Raw genomic sequence first — 24,962 nt, 5'->3', positions numbered from 1 at the left:
CTCTCATTCTCTTCCCCCTTCTCTGTCTCCCCCACTCTTTCTCTCTCCCCCTTTCTCTTTCTCTCCCCCTTTCTCTCATTCTTTTCTCTCTCCCCCCCTCTTTCTCTCTCTCTCTCCCCCACTCTCTCTCTCTCATTCTCTTGCAGGGGGCCGATCTGGTGTCTGCAACGGAGAGCAAAAAAAACACCTCGGTATATTTGCGGCGCAAGGCAGCCCTCGTTTCCTGCCGACTCGGAGCGGTAAACAGCGTCTGGTTCGGGGAGCAGCCGGATTTTGCTCTCCATTACTCTCTTGGCCCCCTGCAAGCTCTCATCTCTCGAGAATCCCAACCAAAGTTTCCCGCGCCACTTCAGGGAGTGCTCCTCGAGAGACGAGAGCTTGCAGGGGGCCGAGAGAGCAATGGAGAGCAAAATCCGGCTGTCGAGATCCCACACTCGACACGTTGACGACGAATGCTCCTGCAGATGCGAAATCAACACGACGAGGCTATGTGGGTGGGGGTTGGGTTAATTCTTCCTAAACACGGATTGGTGGAGGGGGTGTTAGGGAGGCAGGCGGACGGTCACCTGGCAGCCGCGGTAGGGTGTGGAACAGCTGCTACGCGTTGCCGCTTATGAGTGGGGCGTGCCGGCAAGGAGGAGCCTGGAAGGGCGGTGAGGGGCGCTATTATTTAAATTGCATTGAGTGGCGGCGCCGCCCAACGCCGACTTTGTATTATCCTCACTTGAACTCAGCAAGTATTTGCACCACCTTTGGATGCTGAATAAACCGTTTCCTGCTTCAAAAACCCATTGACTGCAGCGTGGCTTATTTCCGACTACGGGTGACAGCAAGAGAGCTGAGACCGGCTGCTCCCCGAACCAGACGCTGTTTACCGCTCCGAGTCCCAAGCGATAGGAGATGAGGGCTGCCTTGTCCCGCAAATATGCCGGATTTTGCTCTCCATTGCAGACACCAGATCGTAATGCACCACCTGCAAAAATGCGAAAATTTCCAAATGTAGCCCTGCCCTCTTACAGCTCTCCTGTTGTTCAACTGTTGTCTTTCAAGGAGGATACTTGGCCAGCTTCATGCTTGATGTCTCCCACCTTGGCAGCTTTAAGACTTGTGGACTTCAACTCCCAGAATTCTCCACAATTCCCCAGAATGGGCTAGGCGGGAGTTGAAGTCCAAACGTTGTAAAAGAGCCACAATTGCCCAGCCCTGGGCTAGGGTAGGCTGACGCCGCGTGGATGGGAGGCGGGGCAGGGCGAGGGGCGGGGCAGGGCGAGGGGCGGGCAAGCCAGCAATTTAACAAATGGTTCGGTGTGCTGCGGGGCCAATAAATTACAAAAAAACACTGAACTGTTTGTTAAATTGCTGGCTCACCTGCCCCATTTATTGGCAATAAATAGTAGTGCGGAGGGGCGGGGCAAGGGGCGGGGCGAGCCAGCAATTTAACAAAGGGTTCGGCCGAACCCCCTAGAACCGGCAGATTCCCACCACTGGATATAGTATTGATACAACTGCAGGTAGTTTCGCTTAACTGGAACTGGCAACTCCATCACTAAGTGATACAGTCATTGTGTGATACATCACAAGACTGCAACAGATCTCACTTCCACTGCAATTATTAAGCAAATCATGTGTAGTCATTAAGCAAGAAATCATGTCACTCTAACCTGTGACTTTACCGCCAGCTTCTTCATTAACTCTGCTTGTTGGAAGTCAGATGCGAAGCACACAAATGCTGATCATATGACTGCAGCATGCTGTGATGGTCACAGACATCTGCTAGTTGCAAAGTGCCTGGATCTCAATCATTACTGATTATGGAGTCCTGCAACAGACAAAATGTGAGCACCCATTGTAAAGTTACTTTTTCAGTGCTCTAACATTGAGCGGTCACTAAATAAGCAAGGACTAGCTGTGTATTCTTTCCAAGTTGCATATAGCTCTCTATTTGTTTTATCCAGAGATATAAACTTATGCGGTGGCTCAGTGGCTAAGAGGCTGAGCTTGTCAATCAAAAGGTCGGCAGTTCAGCGGCTCGAATCCCTAGTGCCGCGTAATGGGGTGAGCTCCTGTTACTTGTCCCAGCTTCTGCCAACCTAGCAGTTCAAAAGCACGTAAAAAATGCAAGTAGAAAAATAGGGACCATCTTTGGTGGGAAGGTAACAGCGTTCCATGTGCCTTTGGCGTTTAATCATGCCGGCCACATGACCACAGATACGTCTTCTGATAGTGCTGGCTCTTTGGCTTTGAAACGGAGATGAGCACCGCTCCTAGAGTCGGGAAAGACTAGCACATATGTGCGAGGGGAACCTTTACCTTTATAAACTTATGCAGTTAGTTTATTACCTTTACAATACTCACTGCTCTCTCTCCCCTTAGTGATTCCTTCTTTCTATTCTGCTTTGCAAAATAAATAAGATAAAAACATATTTCAACCAGGAAAAAGATTATTTCTTTTATTTGTACCTTGCCGTTACTATTTTTACAAATAACTCAAGGCAGTGAACATACATACCACACCATCCTCCTGTTTTTCCCACAACAATCTTATGAAGTATATAAGGCTGAGATACAAAGTCACCAGTTGGATAAGGCGGACTTGAATTCACGATTTCCCATTTTCTAGTTGGTGCCTTAATCACTAGATCAAAACTGAATTATTTCTAGGAAAAGCAGAAGGCAGGGGACTTTTTCAAAGCAGAACACTCCTGAGAGAATATGAAGTTGTTTGAATTACTTCTAATTATTTTCTACTAAAATCAGTATGCAGAAAGTGCCTTAAAATTAAAAAGAAAAGCTTTGATCAGACATGCCCATTTATATTTAGTTAGTTAGTTAGTTAGTCTGTCAAGCATGTATGAGAAAACAAGTATAAGTATGAACACAACATATAAACATATAAATATAAACAGGTATAAGTATATACATATTAAATGAGTACGAATAAATGGGAACAGTAGGACAGGGACGGTAGGCACGCTGGTGCCCTTATGCACGTCCCTTACAGACCTCTTGGGAATGGGGTGAGGTCAGCAGTAGACAGAATAAGGTTAAAGTTTTGGGGGTTTGAGGATGTAACAACAGAGTCAGGTAGTGAGTTCCAGGTGTTGACCACTCTCTTGCTGAAGTCATATTTTCTGCAATCGAGTTTGGAGCGGTTTACTTTGAGTTTGTATCTATTGTTTGCCCGCGTATTATTGCGGTTGAAGCTGAAGTAGTCATTGACAGGTAGGACGTTGTACTAATTTTGTGTACTAAGCTTAGGTCAGACTGTAGGCGCCGTAGTTCTAGGTTGTCCAGGTCCAAAATTTCAAGCCTGGTAGCATAATGATAGATGCTACAGATTGTTAATATGTTCAGTATGAAGCAGTTTATTCACACAATAGTTTGAAATATAGAAAAGCAACCAGACCCTTTCAGAAATACTAAAAATGGAAAGCTGATTCCTGAAATAGAAAGCTACAAAATGGAAAAGGAATTAATTTCTTGGTTCTAATCTCAAAGGGGATATACTTTTAATGTTTTAAATGTCAGCTGCCACTCTAAAAGTGGGTCTAAATAAACTTCAGATCTTCTCACTGAGTTGCTGTCGTTCTATCAGGATCTGTCACTGTGAGGGAGATGATGAAAGCCCCCTCATCACACCATGTCGCTGCACAGGGACCTTACGTTTCGTTCATCAGGCTTGTCTACATCAATGGATTAAGAGCTCAGACACGCGTTGCTGTGAACTCTGCAAATATGACTTCATCATGGAGACTAAACTTAAACCTCTCCGAAAGGTAAGATGAAAACAGTCCAAGCAACTGTAATCTGCCATTGTTCTTTCTTTTCTATGTTGTCTGATATGTGTTGTTTGGTATTGTGCTATCTGTTCATTTTTGTAAAAGAAAGCCAGCTGTTACTTCCAGTAAGCTGATACCTTACTGAACAGCCGTGGTGGTGCAGTGGTTAGAATGCAGTATTACATGCTAACTCACTCTTCACTGCCAGGAGTTCGATTCTGACTCAGCCTTCCATCCTTCCCAGGTTGGTAAAATGAGGACCCAGGTTGTTGGGGGCAATATGCTGAATCTGTAAAACACTTAAAGTTGTAAAGCACTATGAAGCGGTATATAAGTCTTGCTATTGTAAAAGGATTACAGATCTGATCACATTCCATACATACACACATTCATGTTATCCAGAGACTGGATTTCTAGACTGAATGCCACTATTGGCCTTTGGGTAATATGTTGGAGGCTGGTATACCCTATAGTGGGGAGAAGGTAGGATAATTTTAAACTAAGTTTCATTTTGTTGTTATTTTAAATATAATTTCCATTAAATACAGCAATATGATTACTCCTAGTCATGTATTCAAGCCTTCTTCCCTTCTGTCCCATTAAACACCACAAGGAGGTCACTGGTGTCTAGGAGTTATATTCAAACCTTTTGACTGGAGGAAACACACAGCCCAAGGACCTCAGATTGTGGGCCACTGCTATAATATAGTGCACTGATAACAGTATTATTTGAATAGCATTGATGATATGATTGCCTAGTAAATATGCTTTAGATATAAGCCCCAAACAAACCCTTTCTAACTGAATCATTCCATACCTCATAAATATTTGCTACTATGGGAGGGTTCTTACTGTTTTATTTGATCAAATTATTTGTTCAGCAATTTAGGAAAAGGAAATGCAAATTCTTTAATGTATTACAAAATTAAATCATGTAATAGAATATATTCAAATGTGTATACATGCCACGATGCATAGAGCTGCAGAAGAACAACAACAGATAATATTAATGAAAAATAAAAGCAATTATTTGAAAAGATATATCCTAATGGTTATTTGCGTTGTTTCAAAACATATTTATGGTTATAAATATGTATTAAAAATTATTTAAACACTTCAAAAGGTATGAATATTTAGCTTTGCCAAGCATTTTATCTATACGAGTCTTAGAAGCTTTCTCAATTATATTTGTTAAGAAGAAGAAAACATAATTTTTGCAAAATGCATGCATTACTTATACCAAACCATTATTAAGAGAATAGGAAACCCTAGCAGACATTGACAAAGAGTGTAATGGATTCTATAATAAAATTTAAGGCTATAATAAATAACCAGCATGTAAAATTCTGTTTTTTCTGTGACAATATAGATTACTTTATTATATAATTTTATTTTTGTGCAGTTATTTGCTTGCTTGTTTATTTACTTATCTGCTTATTTAGAACAGTGTTCAAGTAGCTCTAGTTAAAAATTTGCATCAGATCATCTAGAGTATTTATCTTGGTGAAACTCTAGGATGTTCATTTATAAACTTCATGCTTTGGCATTACAGAGGCTGAATTTGTGGGGTTAATGAATTGATCACACTTTTATAATTTTGCATCAGTAACTCCACATGCATTCATAATTGTGACAGTTATACAAGCTGAAATTGAAACCTACATGAACTTTAGATGTTCCTGATTTATTTCACTAATCTTTCTAAACTGATCACTAATCCCATTCAGCCATTTGAGCATGTCAGAGCTATAAACTATTCTGGGCCTTCCTCTTCCATTCCTTTCATAATGTATGTATTTTCTGTACTATTGTTTGAATAGTACTTTGGTACTGAGAAAAGCTTAAAAAATAGGTCTATACAGATATCAGTAAAAAATTGCTTTTAGTCATACTAGTTATGTTAATAGCAAGAAAATCTTTTGGCAATGTTTTCATTGGTTAATTCCACTTGCAGAATAATTATAGGAAAAAAGTATGTTTAGTTCCTTCCCTTTATTTTATATGTTATTCCAATTCTTCTACAATATAGTGTCAGGACAAGGCATTGAAACTACTGTGATGACTAAAAACCTTACTTAACCATTTCCCTGGTCTGTGACACTTCACAGGCGTTGTCATTATTCTAACACAAAGAGTATCACACCTTTGAGAAAGAGGGAAGGGAAGAGGGGAAGGGAAGAGAAGAAGGCAACCAAGTGTAGAGTACAAGTTGTATGTGCTCTATGTAAATTGCAGTTCACATCATGGTGCATTACTTTTTGGATTGACTTTTAAGTTACTTCAGAAGACATCTCATAGATTTAGAGTTTCTTTTGGGTTTTCTCCCATTTTTTGGTGTGGCAACATTCATTGATTTATGTTAGCCTTTTCCAATCAAGTGGAACACATCAGAGTGAAAGAGGCACTGTAAAATCTAGAAACATATAAATATTGATAGTGGTGACTTGTTAAACATATTAAGTATAATCTATACTACAATATAGATATATAGGCAAGTGTCAAATGAACATGGAGGGGGCATGGATCTAATAGCAGGTAGCTGAGCTTACAGGCCCTAAGGACTCTGTTCACTTCATTGTGCCCAACAGATCCAAACCACTTCCAGATTAGCAAGACTTTGCCCCAGACATCTCCCCTGGTCCTATAACAAAGCTAGCATCCAATCGTGAATGGTTTCGAGCATGTTGAGGAAATTTTTCTGTACAATCCTGCAAAAGGAGAGACTGTGTCACCTGATACAATGTTGCAGGTCTACTATCTGCAGATGCAATAAGGGTGGGGAAGTACTTGGTCTTTGTCACCCCTTTCCATCATGAGAAGTCTTGTGCAGTCAAATTTGACCCCAGTAGAGTGCCAGTGATGCTGTAGACATCTCTTCTCTTGTTTCAACACCTCAGCTCCTCTGTAAACCATAGGGAGTGGTGGGTTTCACAAGAGAGTTGGTCACATAGGTGCAATCCGATGCAGAATCTCTACTACCCTCCTATTCCAAGTGTCAACCAAGGCCTTGGATGGACTGTGTAGCAGACCAGCAGGAACAACCTCAAATAATCCTCTGAAACCCATCAGGGTCCATCAGTCATTGAGGCTGGATGGATCTAACAGCTTCAGACTCCCTGCAGTGGATAGTGGTGTCAGAGAATCCCATAATAATCAGGGCATTATCGGATTATTATTATTATTTATTGGTTAATCTTTAGTGAGATTCACAGCCTTTGAGGCTGGTTAATAGCTCAGCAGCTCGAGTCCTAACCAAGGACCTAGGAACTGTTAAGGTATCGTCGGAGGATGTAAGCTGTTCCGAGTAAGGTGGTTTTTTGTAGAGTCAAAATGTTCAAGTCCGGCAAATTTAGAATTTCTAAATAGCGGGGTAACCCTTTGGGTATTGCTCCGAGGGCTCCAATTACAATCGGGACAACACACGATTTCTTTTTCCACAGTCGCTCAACTTCAATTTGTAAGTCCCGGTATTTTGTGATTTTTTCTTGCTGCTTATCTTCAATTCGTGCATCACCAGGTATTGCAATGTCAATGAACCATACTTTTTTCTTTTCAACTATTGTTATGTCAGGTGTGTTGTGGATCAAGTGCCTGTCAGTCTGAATCCTAAAGTCCCACAAGATTATTATTATTATTTATTGGTTAATCTTTAGTGAGATTCACAGCCTTTGAGGCTGGTTAATAGCTCAGCAGCTCGAGTCCTAACCAAGGACCTAGGAACTGTTAAGGTATCGTCGGAGGATGTAAGCTGTTCCGAGTAAGGTGGTTTTTTGTAGAGTCAAAATGTTCAAGTCCGGCAAATTTAGGATTTCTAAATAGCGGGGTAGCCCTTTGGGTATTGCTCCGAGGGCTCCAATTACAATCGGGACAACACACGATTTCTTTTTCCACAGTCGCTCAACTTCAATTTGTAAGTCCCGGTACTTTGTGATTTTTTCTTGCTGCTTATCTTCAATTCGTGCATCACCAGGTATTGCAATGTCAATGAACCATACTTTTTTCTTTTCAACTATTGTTATGTCAGGTGTGTTGTGGACCAAGTGCCTGTCAGTCTGAATCCTAAAGTCCCACAAGATCTTGAGTTTCTCATTCTCTAAAACTTTCTCAACCTGATGTTCCCAGTGGTTTTTGCTGTACTCAAATCCAAACTTCTGGCACAATTTCCAGTGAATGATTTTAGCAACACGGTCATGGCGTTGTAGGTAGTCAGTTTGTGAAATTTTGCTGCACCCACTGATCAGGTGGTCAACTGTCTCTTCTTTTTCATTGCAGAGGCGGCATTTGCTGTTGGTGGTAACATGTTGAATTTTTGCCTTCATACAGTTTGTGGCTAGGGCTTGTTCTTGAGCTGCCAAAATAAAGCTTTCTGTTTCTTTTTTCAGTACTCCTGATCTTAACCAGTTCCAAGTTAGTTTCTGGTCAGCTTTGCCTTCAATACTTTTCAAGTATTGGCCATGCAGAGCTTTGTGTTTCCAATTTTCAGCTCGCTGCTCAATTACTTCTTTCTTATATTCTGCTTTTGTTTTAGTTGAAGAATTATTATTATTATTATTATTATTATTATTATTATTATTATTATTATTATTATTAATTGAATTTGTATACTGCCCTACTCCCGAAGGACTCAGGGCGGTGAACAGCCAGATAAAACACATATAATACAAATGTTAAAAAGCATTAAAATACAATTTTAATCATGACAAAGTAAAAGTTCATAATGACAAAGTAAAAACAAAGAGTCGTCCAATTTCAGATCCTATAGCCACTGCTTTGACTGGCATACCAAATTTGATGTGTGACCATCTGGGATGTGACCTGGGATATGCTTAAGGCCAGCATGGTGGCCATGGACTCCTAAGGCCCTCAAATCCCAATCCCAAAGAAGGCAAATTGAAGTTCCCCAAGGTCTGGGGAACCTCATTGCAAGTCTGGAGATGGAGTCAAGGATCTGAGGCAGAGAAATTGCTATATAGCAGCATAGTGAACTTCAGCTCGATTGAGTCCTAGGGCCATAAGGGTACTTGGTGTCCACCTCCCCCACTGTAACCATAAACATAACACCCTAGCATAAATAACCACATTCATTCATCTCCATTGGAACGCTCTCCCAGCCCCTTTATCCCTGCCCCAACCAGCCCTTCCTCTGGTTTTTACTCAAAAAAGGGGGGAGGGAATATACAGTTCAAAGCACCTATCTAGCAAACTGAGTCATGCAGTCAAATATCATCTTCACCCTTTCTGGAGTTAGCAGAAGAATAATAAAAAATAAATTCAGAAGCGATAGTCTACAGCAGACTTCCATTTTACTGGTACTCTCTCCCCTGCCAATTATCCCTAATACCTCAAAGTTCCAGAGTCCTCTTTGGCCTCTACAGATGGAAATGTTTCCATTGTGATCAATTTATCATAGCATACTTGAAATATTCCCAGTGCTGCTGTGCTTGTAGTTGTTAATTCCACTGAACCAAAACTCAGATTGCTATATTTGCCTTCACAGTTATAAAAGAAATGGGCTTGCCATTAAAATGAAATTGTTCCAACATGATTGATGGATTTTAAAAATCTAAATTTTAGCTTTTATGGGACAGACAAAATGTTCATCTCATTTGATTCAACAAAGTTGAAAAAGGTGGCTTATTAACAGGTAATAATTGTTAAACAGACGTAGGTTTAGATCAGACAGTACAACTATTTGTGAGAACTAGAATTCTGAATATAATGGTTCTTTGTCTTTCATATTTCCTGAGCACACAGGTAAGATCTAAAATTTGATCAGCCTGAATATATATACACAGAAGTTTTATTTCAAGTGTTATACATGGTTCCATATATTTTATTATTTGCATTTGATTAATAGCCACATTAATATTTATTAATATTAAACTTTTAACTCTGAAGAAACAGTTATGCCCTATTTTAATTTAAAAAATGAAAGTACCTAACAAATAGAGACTCAAAAAGTAACCTACCTTCTAGAATGTCCAAATTGTATAAATGGATGTGGGTGGGTATATGGATATATTTTGGTGTTGTGGAAAAGTCATATTTTTGGCATAAATGTGGCTTCTTTTCTGTATTCAGTGAAATATCATATCTACCATATCATGTCTGGAATAAGCAACTTCCTGAAAGTAATGATAAGCATCCAAAAATTCCAGATTTGTTATTGTGACTGTAATTTAGTTTGACAGTAAGATCTATACATCCATATTCCTAATCCTACAACTCAACAGTAAGAAAACTAAGATCATGGCATCTGGCCCTCTCAATTCCTGGCAATTAGATAGGGGGGAAATGGAGGTAGTGACATATTTTATTTTCCTGGGCTCCAAGATCACCACAGATTGGGACTACAGCCAAGAAATTAAAAGACGCTTGCTCCTGGGAGGAAAGCTATGGCAAATCCAGATAGCTTACTAAAAAGCAGAGACTTCACCCTGCCCACAAAAATGTGCATAGTCAAGGCCATGGTTTTCCCAGTTGCAATGTATGGCTGTGAATGTTGGACCATAGGAAATGCTGAGCACCAAAGAATTGAGGCCTTTGAACTCTGGTGCTGCGAATCCCTTGGACTGTAAGGCAATCAGACCAGTCAGTCCTAGAGGAGATCAACCCTGACTGCTCTTTAGAAGGCCAGATTCTGAAGATGAAACTCAAATACTTTGGCCACCTAATGAGAAGGAAGGACTCACTGGAGAAAAGTTTAATGCTGGGAAAGATTGAGGGCAAAAGAAGAACGGGACGACAGAGAATGAGGTGGCTGGATGGAGTCACTGAAGCAGTAGGCATGAGCTTAAATGGACTCCAGAGGATGGTAGAGGACAGGAAGGCCTGGAGGAACATTGTCCATGGGGTCGTGATGGGTCAGACACGACTTCGCAACTAACAACAAATCCTACAAGAGGACCTGTACCTCAATATCATGGTTAAACAATGTCTGTAATGTCCTTTTGCAGTGCTGCATGTCATCAATCTCTTGCTCCAATTTAAGGACCAAGTTTCTCGTTAACCCAAACAAGGATTATCTAACAGCAAGTGAAACAAAGTATACCATAGCTAATGACTCCCATATAAATTCCAATCTATTGGACTGGAGCAGCATCAAGTATTTTTTCCTGCTTGACAAATATAGTGGGAATCCTAACAAATTTTTAGATTTCTTGCTCAGTGTGAATTCTACATTTCTCTAAGCCCTGAACATTTTCCCATGGTTAATCATGAATGAGATTTATAATTGTCCTATAGTCAAAAGAGTTGCAAATACTCTTCTGGGACAGCAGTTCTATGATATGCCTGAAGGGCAACTTTGATGATTCAGTAAACAAGTGACTGCCAATTGTAAAATCTTCCACCTATGATTGCTCAAATGTCAACTCAGAAATATAATGCTGACTTTTAGTTGTTAGTTCTAAATCTGGGCTAAAATTAAAGAAATTTAATGGATTTGCTTAAAAAAGGACTACCGGATAAAATAAAGGTCAAGCTCATTTGTCAGGGTTTCTCAAGACTGTGGTATAATTGAGGGAAGATATGGGTAGGAATAGAAGACACAATTATCTTTTTCATTCTCCTTTTCTTTCTATACCTGCAAATTAGTCTTTGAAAGTTTAGCCAATATACTTGAGATACTGCAGAATTCCAGTGCTTGCTTGAGAAAGGTTGTGCATCAGACCAGATTTGTGTTATAATGAATCCGACTACTTCATGGAAGTAATACTTCAGTGTAGAGTCCACTGGAGTTGAGTGGCTAATTAATTCCAAAAAATAAATAAACAAATACATAAATGTGAGTTGTACTGCACTAAAATCTATTATGGTGCCGATCAGAGAATTAAAATACTTGTAGGCACATTTTACATTTTCAAAGTTTTCCTCAAACTTTCCTCAAACTTCTTACAATAGCATCTTTTCAAACTGCCTTTCCTATTTTATCATTTGCTATTTTTTTTTTTCTGAAATACATTTTGTATTTTTATTAGTGCTTTGGAGTCAGTATCCTGATTTTCTTTCTGTTCCTAAAATGCTGGCATGGTCATATAGAAACATTGATAGTTGTTAAGTGTGGGGTGTTATGTGGCAAGTGCTTTTTTTGTTTGAATTCTAAAGAAGCTTTAGCTTCTTCATTTTCTATTACTTTATCTGTTTTGTGGTCGCAAAATAGTTTTGTTCTTAGTAGGCGAATGGTATTTCTTGCAGATTTCAGTGCATTATTGTTGCTATTTTCTATTTTTCTTTCTGTTTTATAGTCAGTCTCTGAGATCTTACAGAACTAACCAGGTGGCCCACTGTTTCTTCAGCTTACTTGCAGGGACAACATTTGCAATCTGTTGCTGTCTTCTCAGTTCTGGCTCTGAATGTTTATTTGTTCTTAAAGCTTAATCTGATGCTTTATTAGCCAGAACTATCTCTTTTTTGAACTTTTGTCCTCTTAATCATTAAGAGGACAACCATCTTAACCATGTTATCTATTTTGCCTACTAGCAGTGGTGGATTTTTTTTTTACTGCCGGTTCTGTGGGCATGGCTTGGTGGACATGGTGGTGTGGCTTGGTGGGCGTGGCAGGGGAAGGATATGTAAAATCTCCATTCCCACCCCACTCCAGGGGAAGGATAGTGCAAAATCCCCATTTCCTCCCCACTCCTGGGAGAAGGATATTGCAAAAATTCAATTCCCACCCCACTCGGGGTCCAGCCAGAGGTAATATTTGCTGGGTCTCTGAACCTACTGAATAGCACTCCTGCCTAGTAGGGCAATTGTTTTTTGTTTAGACTGGTCATGTAATATTTTGCCTTGGTAATATTTTGCCATGTAATATTTTGCCTTGCCTCTTTTCTATTCTTCATCTGTTTTTGCTTATAGGCCAGTTTGGTCTCTCCTGTATACAGTCAGCCTTCATGGTGTACTAGCTTCAGTGCATCTTCTTCATTGTCCTTCAGATATTCTTCCAATGCCCTTTTTTCTTCTTCAACTTTCTAGTCTACTTGCAACATTCCATGCCTACCTATGCTGCTTGGTAAACAGAGTCTGTCAATATCTCAGCCTGAATGAAGAGCGTTGTCCTTATTTTTCTGGGCTTTTAGTTCTGCTTGAGTCCAGTCTACCATTTCAGCTCTGTATCTAATGAATGGAATTATCCAGCTCTTAATTGCCTTGATGGTATTTCCTCCACTGAATTTGGAATTTAAGATTTTCTTTACTGTCATTGTATATTCATTTTTAACTTTGACTTCAGTGCTTGATGTTGTCAGCTTGAAAGATGCCCAGGTATTTGCAGTGATTGGCTTCATCCAGATTCTTAATGTCATTTCAAATAGGGCATCTTGATTCCTTCAGTTTTCACTATTTTTCCCCAGTTAATGGTAAGGGTGACATATTCTCCAATCCAAACTCCCTTAAAATACCTTGGCTATTTATATGGTTGGCATTTAGCAGTGATTCAATTTCAAATGGTATTTTTCTGTATAGTTTCAGACTGTACATGTGTATTAGCCTGGCAGATGTTCTTGATGTTTGATAGCCATGGCTGACTTGTTTAGTATTGTTGACAGAAGAATCAATTCAATGACAAACAGTAGTTGTGTTAGTGAGTGTCCTTGACATATTTCTCTCTTGATATTGACTTCTCTCAGTCTATCATCATTGACCAACAACCGTGTCTTCCATTCAGCCACTGATCATTGTGCAAAGCTGTTGATATTTCTACTGATTCCTCTTATTTCTAGGCATGTGATTTTCCAGGCATGTGTTATGGAGTCATATGCCTTCTTGTAATCAATCCATGCAACATTCAAGTTGGTTTTCCTTGTCTCAAAGATTTCCAAAATCATTTTGTCAATTAGGAGTTGATCTTTCATTCTTCTGATGTTTGGGTAATTTCCTTTCTGCTTTAGCTGAAAACGAGGAGCTTGTTTTCAGATAGATGTTGTTGGATTGCATCAGCTACCTCACCATGCAGTTTGTTTTCTTGTCTGCAATTTGACACGTATTGGTAAACAAGTATTTGGTGCGTATTGGTTGGTTGCAGGGTGGATAAAAATCAATGATTTTTTTAAAAAAATAAAAAAATCAGATTTTTTTATTTAAATCGGATTTTTTTGATTTTTATTGAATTTATTTTAATAAAAAACTTTTGGGGTAAAAATCTATCATAAGATAGTTTTCTATTTAAGATACATAAATAATTTAGTTTATTCAGCATGAAATGGAGCTTAGTTATGTAGCATGAGGCTGTATATTCTGCAATACTGGGACTATCGGTGAGCCAACAGTGGGTCAAAGGAGTAGCAGTGATGACAGTTGTTCTTTAAAAATTATGATTTAAATCGAGTTGATTTAAATCAAGCCTTTTTACTAGTGATTTAAATTGTGATTTAAATCAACTCGATTTAAATCAAATCCACCCTGGTTGGTTGTTAAACTGCTTGGCAGTGAATGGGTGCAGACCAGTCAAATGTTTCAGTCAAAAACCATGCAGTTCATCTTCATTTAGTGCTTACCAGTTCTTGATTTTCCTTGCCATTTTCTCCATCATTTTTGTTGTTATTAGAAGTTCTTTCATTTCAGCTTCTTTTCTATTCTTATTCAAATCCTTTATCCCAGCTCTATCCTTGTTGTATTTCTTTGTCCCATAGCTGCACCCAGAACTATACTGTTTCTTCTTTATCAGGTGTTGACTGGTTAATTGCATTCTCTCCATTAATGCATTGGTAGAAACATTTCTGATTTTACTGAAATGCAAGGTTCTGCCTGTAGTGTGCAATTCAAGCTTCATATATGATTATCTTCTTGCTGTAACTGTTATTTGCTGCTTTATTATTTCCTGTTCTTCCTTGATCTTTATTGTTCCTAGGTAATATACCTTGATCAAGAAATGTGGTCTTCTTGTTTTTTAATTTCTTTTAACAGATGTAACAGACTTGGAAGGGACCTTGCAAGTCATCTACCAGCAGTGGGTTTCCAATATTCTTACCACGGTTTGCCATGTGCATGCCCCTTCCATGCATGCACATTTGCTCGCTTGCGCACTTTCCGCAGCCTTGAAAACGTGCCTAAATAGGCCATCATAGAGCTGGGTTCCAAGTTGGAAACATTTCTGGGATGTGTAGCTCATTCCATCTTTATGATGGTCCCTAGCATTAAGGTAGAAATTCCTCAATTACTTCACAGTTACAATAGCCTGCTAAAATACATTTAATTTATATAGTCTTCTGTGAAAACATATAATACTAAAATCATGGCAATGCAGTGCTATAATGATGCTTAATGATGCTGGAACTGCCAGCCAGAAATGTTCTGCACTCTAGTGGTTTAAGCCCAGCTCTGTGAGATGGGGTGAGCTCCCACCACTTGCTCTTTGGCTCTTCCTCGCCCAGCAGTTCAAAAGCATGCAACATTGCAAGTAGATATTTGGTACCACTTTGGTGGGGACAAACCTAGTATGTGTACACTGAGAGTAGAAACTGGCGCTGGACCTGGCTGGATATGAGGCAATGCAACATGAAGCAAGATGAGGCAAGACAGGTGGAACAGCCTGGAAGCACAAATGCACTGCTGGTCAGATGGTGTATGCTAGTCAGATGTGTACACTAGCTCCAAGGCACACAAGTGCTGAACAAAATAAACAATAGGCTCTCGGGACTGCATTGTGTCTATCATTTATAGATTTCCCTGACATTGTATGCCATACACTAAAAAAAATTAATAATAACTAAAAACATACTTTCAACCTCAAGAGCAGGGGTGTCAAACTCAAGGCCCGTGGGCTGGATCCGGCCCACAGGGTGCTTAGATCTGTCTCCCAGGGCCGCCCTGGAAACAGCAAAGGACCAGCGCCACTGTGCATCTTCCAGCAAAAATGGAGCTCAGGATGGCTCCGTTTTCAGCTGCAATGGCCTCCTGCAGTCCTCTGCCAGCAAAAATGGCTCCATTTTCACTGGCAGAAGACTGCAGGATGTCAAGCTGCCCACGCTCACCCCGGCCATGCCCACCCCGGCCATGCCCAGTCCCCCAAGGTCAAACACAACCCTGATGTGGCGGTCAATTTAATCGAGTTTGACACCCCCGCTCAAGAAAATTCAAACAAGCTCTGTAAAAAAAAAAAATCAGTTACAAAACAGTGCACAGTATCATTCACTGTTTGGAACTACGTTCATTTAATATGCTGATATTTGTAATAAACAACAAATATTTATTGATACTTTTTCTGCTTCATGTTTCCCGTGAGCTACTCTCATAATTTAAAACTCTGCCAGGCTATATTGACTCTTGAAAACAGCATTCCCTATGGAGACAGCTGCTGTTGAGAAACTAAGACTTCTTGGTTCTTTTTTTCTTCCTGTTCAGCACTTTAAGCCTTTCTTAGACCTGCAGGCGATCTGTACTATTTCTTCAGAGAAAGAAGAAACTTCTGAACAGTCCTGACTATAATACATTGCTAGTATTGTTCTACCTACTGCTTTGCGCAACTATAAATCTCTGTGCTTTCCCGTCAGTTTTATAATAAGAATCATGATAAAAATGACAGGTAATTTTGCTTAGGATGGCTAGCACTGATTTTCTCTGGGAGCAATTTTATTTTTAACTAACATCTTCGCTATTCTTTGCCATAACTGAGAGGTTTGTCTTTCCTTTAATTTTCAGTGCAGCTGGGAGATGTTGTCAAGGTAACATGCCTCAGTGTTTTCTTTCCAACAATAAGCTGTGGCTGTGACTGTGACATGGCTAACCTTAAATCACTGTCATTCTTGGTCACTTGTAAGGTCAAATGCTTCACCAGTTAAGCACAAAGGCCTGACACTGACTTTTTTTCCCTTTCTTTATTTGTTCTCACGTCATTAAAGAAAACAACATGGGGGAAGTGCACAGATTAGGCACATTAAAGCTAAAGTAATTTTATAACATGTATAGACAATTCAGAGAAAGTATGCAAAATCCAAGTGTTCCTTTGTTCAGAGCTATATTTGATTTCCCTTTTACGGGTTCAATTTATGTAGCCTCCTAAGTAACACGCAATATAACAAACAAAAGTAACGCATAGAAACTAAGTCCACCACCACCCCTCCATTAATAACATTAGAAAATATTGCATCCCTGGCAACTTTCTCTGGCAACAGTCCCAAACAACCAAAATTAAATATAAGTGAATTCTTTTAGAACAGAAAATGGTTACTCTGCTGGTTCTATAGACGAGAGGGGAGAGGGAGGAGGAAGAAATATTTTAAAAATATGACCATCTTTTTTAATAAATGCAATTTACATAATGGAATAAAGAAGAAAGTCAAAGACATCAAAACAGTTAACTAAAGCTCTCTTATCAAAAAGCTTAGACAAAGAAAGAAATGTAAATGTTTTTATTCAGATGGGCCTCTAGAAAATAAGACTCAAACAATAATCAGACTTACTACACCCTCTTGTGGACTTTTTTCTATCATTGCTTCCAACTAGACAATAACATTTATATTTTCTTATTTGCTTGCCCTATATTTCCTTTACACTAAAGAATTTATTTAAATATTAATAATAATAATAATTTTATTTCTATACCGCCCTTCTCCCGAAGGACTCAGGGCGGTGTACAGCCTATTTAAAAACACAAAACAAAACAACGATTAAAATTTAAAATCATTAAATAGATTAGGCTCAAATTAAAATCCCAGAAATTTAAAATACCCCAATTTAAAATATTGACTCATCTGTTTCAGTTTCTTTGCCTGAAAGAAATCATATATGAGATTTTTAACGGAAAAAAAACAACAATCCATGTGTACAGATAGATAGATAGATAGATAGATAGATAGATAGATAGATAGATAGATAGATAGATAGACAGACAGACAGACAGACAGACAGACAGACAGACAGACAGACAGACAGACAGACAGACAGACAGGATAGATAGATAGATAGATAGATAGATAGATAGATAGATAGATAGATAGATAGATAGATAGATAAAGTCTTTTTTTTTTCCTTTAAGGAATAATACAGTGCAAAGGACAAACACAAAGAATTATTTTATATTGGTGTTTTTACATTCAAGTTCCATTCTAGAGCCTAGAAATTGTCCAAGTACCATGATAAGGTATAATGCACACAGTAAGATAATTTTCTCATAAATGGTTAATTGATATGACCATGGTAGTTAATTCTTGTAGAAAGCTGTTTAAACTGTTTAGTTAGAGATGTTTTTGCAAGAAGATAGAATAATAATTCAATTGAAAATAATGGGAAATACAGATGTTACATGTGTGCTCCCAGCCTTATGGTCATTCACTCATAGACTTGGAAAATAGCCATACTCAAATCACTTTCAACCAAACACTGAGGCACAAACAATTCTTTAGAATACACAGAGACCCAGTAAATTTAAAATAACAGCAGAACTTTGCTGGTTACAATGTACATCTATTTGCTCTTCTACACACACATGCGAACACATATACTCGTCCACACTTAACAAAGTCCTCAACTAGGCTGCAAGCACTAACCAGAGGGACGGAAGCTACCAAGTCTGGATCCAAACATGATTCAAAAAGTGGGTGGACTCTAGGATCCCTTTTGTCACCCAAAGTCCTTGTTTCGTTGGTTCACAAGACTGGCAGCTACTCTTGTTACAATCTGGTAGCTGTTGATGGGGTTTGGGGAGAGATTTCCCCTGTGCCCAACTTCTTTAGTTTGGTTTAGGTGACATTTTCCCTTTATTTCCTTAACGACTTATCGTATTTTTTAAGAGTATAAGACACATTGGAGTATAAGACGCAGCTTAGTTTTTGGGGAAGAAAATAGGGGGAAAAAATCTGCCTACCAGATATTCATCTGGCTAGCATCCTTAGTCTGGTCAGCTTCAGCACATTAATTTGCAGGTTTTTTATCTCCTGCTTTGGGATAAAAAAGAGCTTCTAAGCCACAGCTGAGAGGAAGCAGCAATGAGAAAAGCAGGCAAAGCACAGGGAGATCACTTCACTCGGCTAGCACCTAGTTAGGGCTGAAAAAAAACTTCTAAAGAACAGCTGAGAATCAGGGCAAAGCATGGAGATCACTTCACTCGCTAGCGCCTCGTTAAAGCACAGCAGAGAGTCGAGGGAGCAGGCAAAGCTGGAAAAATCGCTCCACTCGCTAGCACCTCGTTAGGGATGAAAAAAAACTTCAAAAAAGCTACATTCGTAGTATAAGACACACCCAAATTTTCAGCCTATTTTTTTTGGGGGGGGGGGAAGGTGCGTCTTATACTCCGAAAAATAAAGTAGTTCCTTCTTATTTCTCTCCTGAAGGGATCTTTTAGGCAAGATTCTTGACTATCCACCCTGCTTACAGGCCTGCATCATCCTCTTTAGATATGGCAGTTTCAGCCTAGTCTTATATAGATGCTCCTTCTTTTATTGCAACCTTTTACATTATCAGAAAGTCATTCCTGATCCTTGATTTTTAAAATAATTTCAATCAGACTAGAACCCAGAAAATTGATTGTCCCAGAATTTAGCTCTCATTTCCACTTTGTACTGAGTATACTGTACTCATCTATAATCCATAAGAGCTCCAGTGGCGCAGTGGTTAGAATGCAGTACTGCAGGTTACTTCTGCTGACTGGTGGCTGCCTGCAATTTGGCAGTTCGATTCTCACCAGGCTCAAGGTTGACTCAGCCTTCCATCCCTCCAAGGTCGGTAAAATGAGGACCCAGATTGTTGGGGACAATATGCTGACTCTGTAAACTGGTTAGAGAGGGTTGTACAGCACTGTGAAGCAGTATATAAGTCTAAATGCTATTGCTGTTTCTGTTGCTATATCAAGTTCACTTCAAAAGAGTGGTTTCCCTTGTGAACATTTGTGAGGTAACACATTCACAAAAACTTCTCTGCTTATATTTTCATTTGTCCTGGTTATATTTTACTATTTTGTATTTTTTGTTTATATTGTGGACCTTTTAGTACAAGGTTTTGTGGTTGATATTGTTACTAATGAGAGTCTAGCAATTGCAGTAGAAATAAATCCAATAAATAATTCAACAAAAACATGAATCTGCCAGTAAATATGCAGATTTCATTTCCAAGTGATTAAATTTATTATACTATTAATATATAGTTTAGAAGCTTCAAATTATATACAGGATTATTAGGCTAAATTACTGTATGATAATTCTTCTAATTTAGCTGAAAGTTGTAAAGAAGACAGATTTCAGATTTAACGCTAATAAATAATGCATTGCATTAATTTTCAACCTTTCTAAATTAGGAGAAAATGCTTCCATGGTCCTAAGAGAATTTAAACAAACCTAATGCAAATAATTTAAGGCAATTTAATTATAGGATGCTTTGCAAACAGAAATTAAATCCTGGTATGCCTATTAAAAGAGTCTATAGGGTTGGTAAGAGAATTCTGGAAGTTAAAGTCCACAAGTTGTAAAGTTGCCAAGGTTGGATATTCCTGCTCTAAAGCAAGGTTGGGGGAAAATACCGTTCCCAGCTTTTGGAAAGCATGTAGTTGTCTTTATTTATGATAAACAAACAGCAGAATGTGACATTCGTCTTTGCAAAAATTACTAAATTACAAGTAAAGTTATCCAGATTTTTTTTAAAAAAAAATAATAGGTGGAAAAACTATTTACTATGAAATATTGCTTGTAAGAGAAAATGTATTATTCTGAAAGATAGGCTTCTAAACTGATCCCATATGTTTGGCAAGCATAACAAGTATCAATAAGCCAAGTTTTAGAATATATAACATTGTTTTTACTGTGGTCAAGGTTTTTAACAAAAACCTCTTTAACAAAATATGGGTGTATGAATGGCAGGACGGTTGCAACCCAATTAATTGATCGTGAAAATGTTAAGATGACAAACTCACTGTGCTAGATAGATACAATAATATTTTACATGTTACAGTGCTGATATGATAAGCCATGTTTTCTTCTAACTTAGTTTGCAGAATAAATTATTGTGGCTAAATTCACAGTAGGCTAAATCCAAACTATCCACATTATTATTTATTTTACTTACACCCTAATGTATTTCTGTGAATTTAAGAGAGACTGTATGACCACCTCCTCAGTTTTATTCTAACAGTACTTTAAAGTGGGTTGAAATGAAAAAGAAAACTGATGCAAAGTTTACATCAAGCCTTTGTCAAGGAAGTCTTGTGGTCCAAGTGCAATACATTATACTAAACATTTCTGTGTGAGTCCAGAATGTATATGCTTGTGAAAAAGAGAAAGAAATAGATTAAATTCCATTTTAAAAATATTCTTGAAAACCGTATTTAGGGCATTTGAACAAGTACTGTCTATATGACCTAAAATGATAATCTAACTTCTGAAGGGAGATTATTCTATAATGTGGGGGCCACCACTAAAAAAATGCTTGTGGGTAGCATGCTGACCTCAGTGGCCGAGAGGATCACTAGCAGGATCACTTGGGAACTACATACTGGATGGGTTGGAAAAAGCTAATTAGATATGGAGAAGGCCATCCATAAAGAGTTTTATAGGTAGAAGCCACTACTTTGGATTGATCCAGCAATCTATTTGGTTATTCATGCAGAAACGATAAATGAAGGATAATGTAAAAAAAACAACAACCCTCTAATCCACCAATATAGAAGTACATTTGATCCTTGATTTCATTACATTTTGATTTTAATATTTTTATTTTTGATTCAGTGTTGTATAAATCAGATGTATAAACCAATATAAGGTAGCGCGATCACTCAGCAGTTAAAGATAATGAGCTTGACAATTGGAAAGCTGACATCCTGGGTTTGAGACCTGAGCTTCGCGTGACAGGGTGAGCTCCAATTACTTGCCCCAGCTCCTGCCTACCTAGCAGCTCAAAAGCATGCAAATGCAAGTAGATAAATTGGCTCATATACAGGTACATATGACTGTTTATTAATATTCATTACCTTTTTAAATTTAATGGGTGAAGGCAAAACACTGGTACAATTTAGAAAGAAAACACTTTTACCTTACTGTATGCTTTCATAAAATGTAGTATGGTGAAGAAAAACATGAAATTTCTTTTATAAATAATTCTCCACTACCCTCTAGTGTCCAATACCCTGCATTCACAGGATCAGCATTTCATAAGAAAGGTCCAAATAAGTAGAAACGACCACTAAACGATACAGAAGGATCCTTGTAGATTTAGAAAATCATACTTGTGATATATTTCCTTGATTATTAATACATCAACACATTACAATCACATAGGAACTAGATATAAATATAAAATTAAAAAACACATGAATTTGAACATTTGTATTTATGTGAGTTTGTGTGTGTGTGTATGTGTGTATGTATGTGTGTACACATACACAATTACATGCATATATATATGAATGAATTATAGATAAAACATGAATGAATTATAGATAAAACAAAGCATTTCAAATTTTAATATGTCAATATCAAATAGATTCAAAATCAATACAAAATCTATCACTACAAGAAGATTTGAAATAAAGTTAATATTCTTTGCTAGAAACTTGGCTTCTTTTGCTAAAAAGGACTTTATCTAAAGCATTATACAAAAAGCATTTAGATTGCCCCATCAGCATCTTTGACGTCTGTGACCTAAATGATTATTGTATCTTATTAGCGAAAATTTAGGCTAGGAAAAGCAAATCTAAAATGGACCAAACATAAGGAGACTGATAAGTGCACTTAAATGTATTAAATTACCCATTATACTTGAGGAGCTGTCAGAAGGTCAGGAGATGTTTTCTCCACAAAAGAAAATGTGAGAAGTACTTACAGTATATTTTATGTGTCTAATAATATAAATTTAACAGCTCTGTGCAGCACTTCAGATTCAATTTCAAAAAAAAAAAAACCTTTGTGGATCACAGGAATGTAATGTTGTACCTGTTGGCATAGTATTCAGCCTTTCTTTCTCAGAATTCCATGGTGGAAGCCTTGTCATGCCCCAAAAAAGTGCAGTTGCTTTAAAGCATTGAAAGCAGTTAGACAGTTGACATTCCGTTAAAACAGGTGATCAGATCTGAACGGCTGCAGCTCAGGTACTTGATTATGTCACATAGAGAAGAAAGGAGCAAGGTAAGGATCATATCTCTTAAGCCTTGTTTCTCAACAGCCATTTTAAGCTTTGTAGACTTCAAACCCCAGAATTCCATAGCATGAATATTTTTTCTATTTCTTTAAATGGGAGATTCATCTAAAACATATTCCTGAAAATAAGAAGGGCCCAAGCCATAAAGCATGTGGACAACTGCATTACTATATATGCCAGCTGCAACCTCTAGTTATTTTCAGGGGCATCCCCCATATGAAGCAAATTGCAGTAGTCTAACTGAAATATGACAAGTGTAATGTGTAACTTCAGGACTTCCTGATTCAAAGAAGGAGTGCCTGATAAGTGCCATAGCAGCTCCTGCTGACCAGAGGCTTTCTGGGTCACAATTTTCATTTGTTTGCTCTAACACAGGGGTGTCAAACTCACGTCATCATGGCTGCATCACATGACATATCGGGACTTTTTCCCCCTTCACTAAACCGGGCGTGGGCATGACCCAGCGCCTGACACATCCGTCTCGCAGGCCGGGATTTTGATAGCCCTGCTCTAGTAGGAATCCAGTAGAACCTCCAACAGTGAACCTTTTCCTATTTTGACATTACATCCAAATTACATCCAGCTGTTTTATGTAGCAGCATTCTCTTGATGCAAAACCTAGGGACATATTCTGCTTCAAGTTGGGGTGTTTCATATGGTTTACACAGCTGAGAAGTGCAGCTATGAATTATATAGTTACTGTTGACTGTGGGTAGCCTTAATCATGGCTTTGTGGTTATAGACGACTATAAATCCAACATGAAAGAGCAAACCATTTGTTAACTTTAGCTGCCTATCCAAACTACATCTCATTGTGTGGGCTGATCTTGCTCTGAAGGGGACCAAATCAGAGGTGGTATTCAGCCGGTTCGGACTAGTTCGGGGGAACCAGTAGCAGAAATCACGGGTGGCCCCACGTGGGCCCACTCATCCCCACTCAATGCCGTCTTATTTAGGCATATTTTTGAGGCCAGGTGCATGCGCGGAAGGTGCACACGAGAGCAAAGCGCATGCATGGAAGGCCGGGCGCATGTGCAGAAGGCAGGCACGCGCGAGGAGTGAACTGGTAGTAACAAAATGTGAACCCACCACCGGACCAAATATATTGGTACTGATGATACAGGCATGAAAAGAACTCAAAGCAGCAGTGGCAGGCAAGGTAAACTAATGCCCATTGAGTCAAGTAGAATTAGAAACAATTGACCAACACAAGTTCCTTAAGCATCTTAAGATTGTTTATTTGATCCAGAAGACTTCAAGATTTAATATCTTGTTGGATGCAATATATTTGTATGCATGTTAAACTGACAAACTATATTGATATATTAAATGTATTTGATGTATTACTTGATAGCGTCTTGACCAAGTCCTTACCAATCTTGAAGTGCAAACAACTAGTTAAGGCTTGGTCATGATCTTCTTTGCTCTTATAAAGCTGATTAAGAGACTGGGTAAAAGTTATTACACCCATTTCTGCACTTGCATAGATCAATCCTGTAACCTTTCACTTACAGATTCCAAGAACAAAGAAAATACACCCAGTATTTTCACTGGTCCTTTTAGGTACTATAATGTACCCAATGTCTCTTGCATGCCATAATCCCCCTGCCCAACCACCTTAATGAAACAGATGGGGATGGAGAATTTGAGGTAGAACAGAATTTGGATTTCCTGTACAGGAGACGCAGATTAAAAGATGGAATATGCTGTAACTTCCGATTTACACAGAACCTGGGAAGCATTAATGTGCATTATTTCACTATGAATTATATAAAACAGGAACCTTCCCTGTCCAAGACTTTCGCAAAAACCTTTGGACAAGGGAGCTTGATGGATGAAAACATAAGAGTTATATAAATACAATATATTTGTTGTCTGCAATATGTTCTCATAAGGAAGTGGGCGCTGTTTGCCTTGAACCCAACCACTCCCTACATGGTCTTAGCATATAGAGGGATCCAGATTGAGAAGAGTTACTGGCTATGAGATACCAAAAGTGGAGGTCTCGGCACTTCTTAGAAGTCCTTCACTCCACCTGATGTCAACTATATAGAGCATGAACATTCTTCTACCCATTTCTGAACAGAAGCAATTCAGGGTCAAGATTTGACACAATAGTGGAGG

The 24,962-nt window shown here is 38.6% G+C and overlaps 1 protein-coding gene across 3 annotated transcripts in view; it reads left to right on the top strand.

Annotated features, from left to right (window-relative positions):
• The window catches only part of MARCHF1 (membrane associated ring-CH-type finger 1), a 135,967-nt gene that overhangs the window by 101,328 nt on the left and 9,677 nt on the right, over positions 1 to 24,962 (top strand). For all 3 annotated transcript variants that reach the window (XM_087874893.1, XM_087874891.1, XM_087874892.1), the window contains one exon: positions 3,596 to 3,776. In XM_087874893.1, coding sequence (XP_087731019.1) covers positions 3,596 to 3,776 — 181 coding nt within the window. The remainder of the gene's footprint in view (positions 1 to 3,595; positions 3,777 to 24,962) is intronic.

The sequence above is a fragment of the Pantherophis guttatus genome, chromosome 8 (genome assembly GCF_059756535.1).
Source record: "Pantherophis guttatus breed Tessera chromosome 8, ASM5975653v1, whole genome shotgun sequence".
NCBI lineage: Eukaryota > Metazoa > Chordata > Lepidosauria > Squamata > Colubridae > Pantherophis > Pantherophis guttatus.
This window is presented reverse-complemented; position numbering and strand designations above follow the sequence as displayed.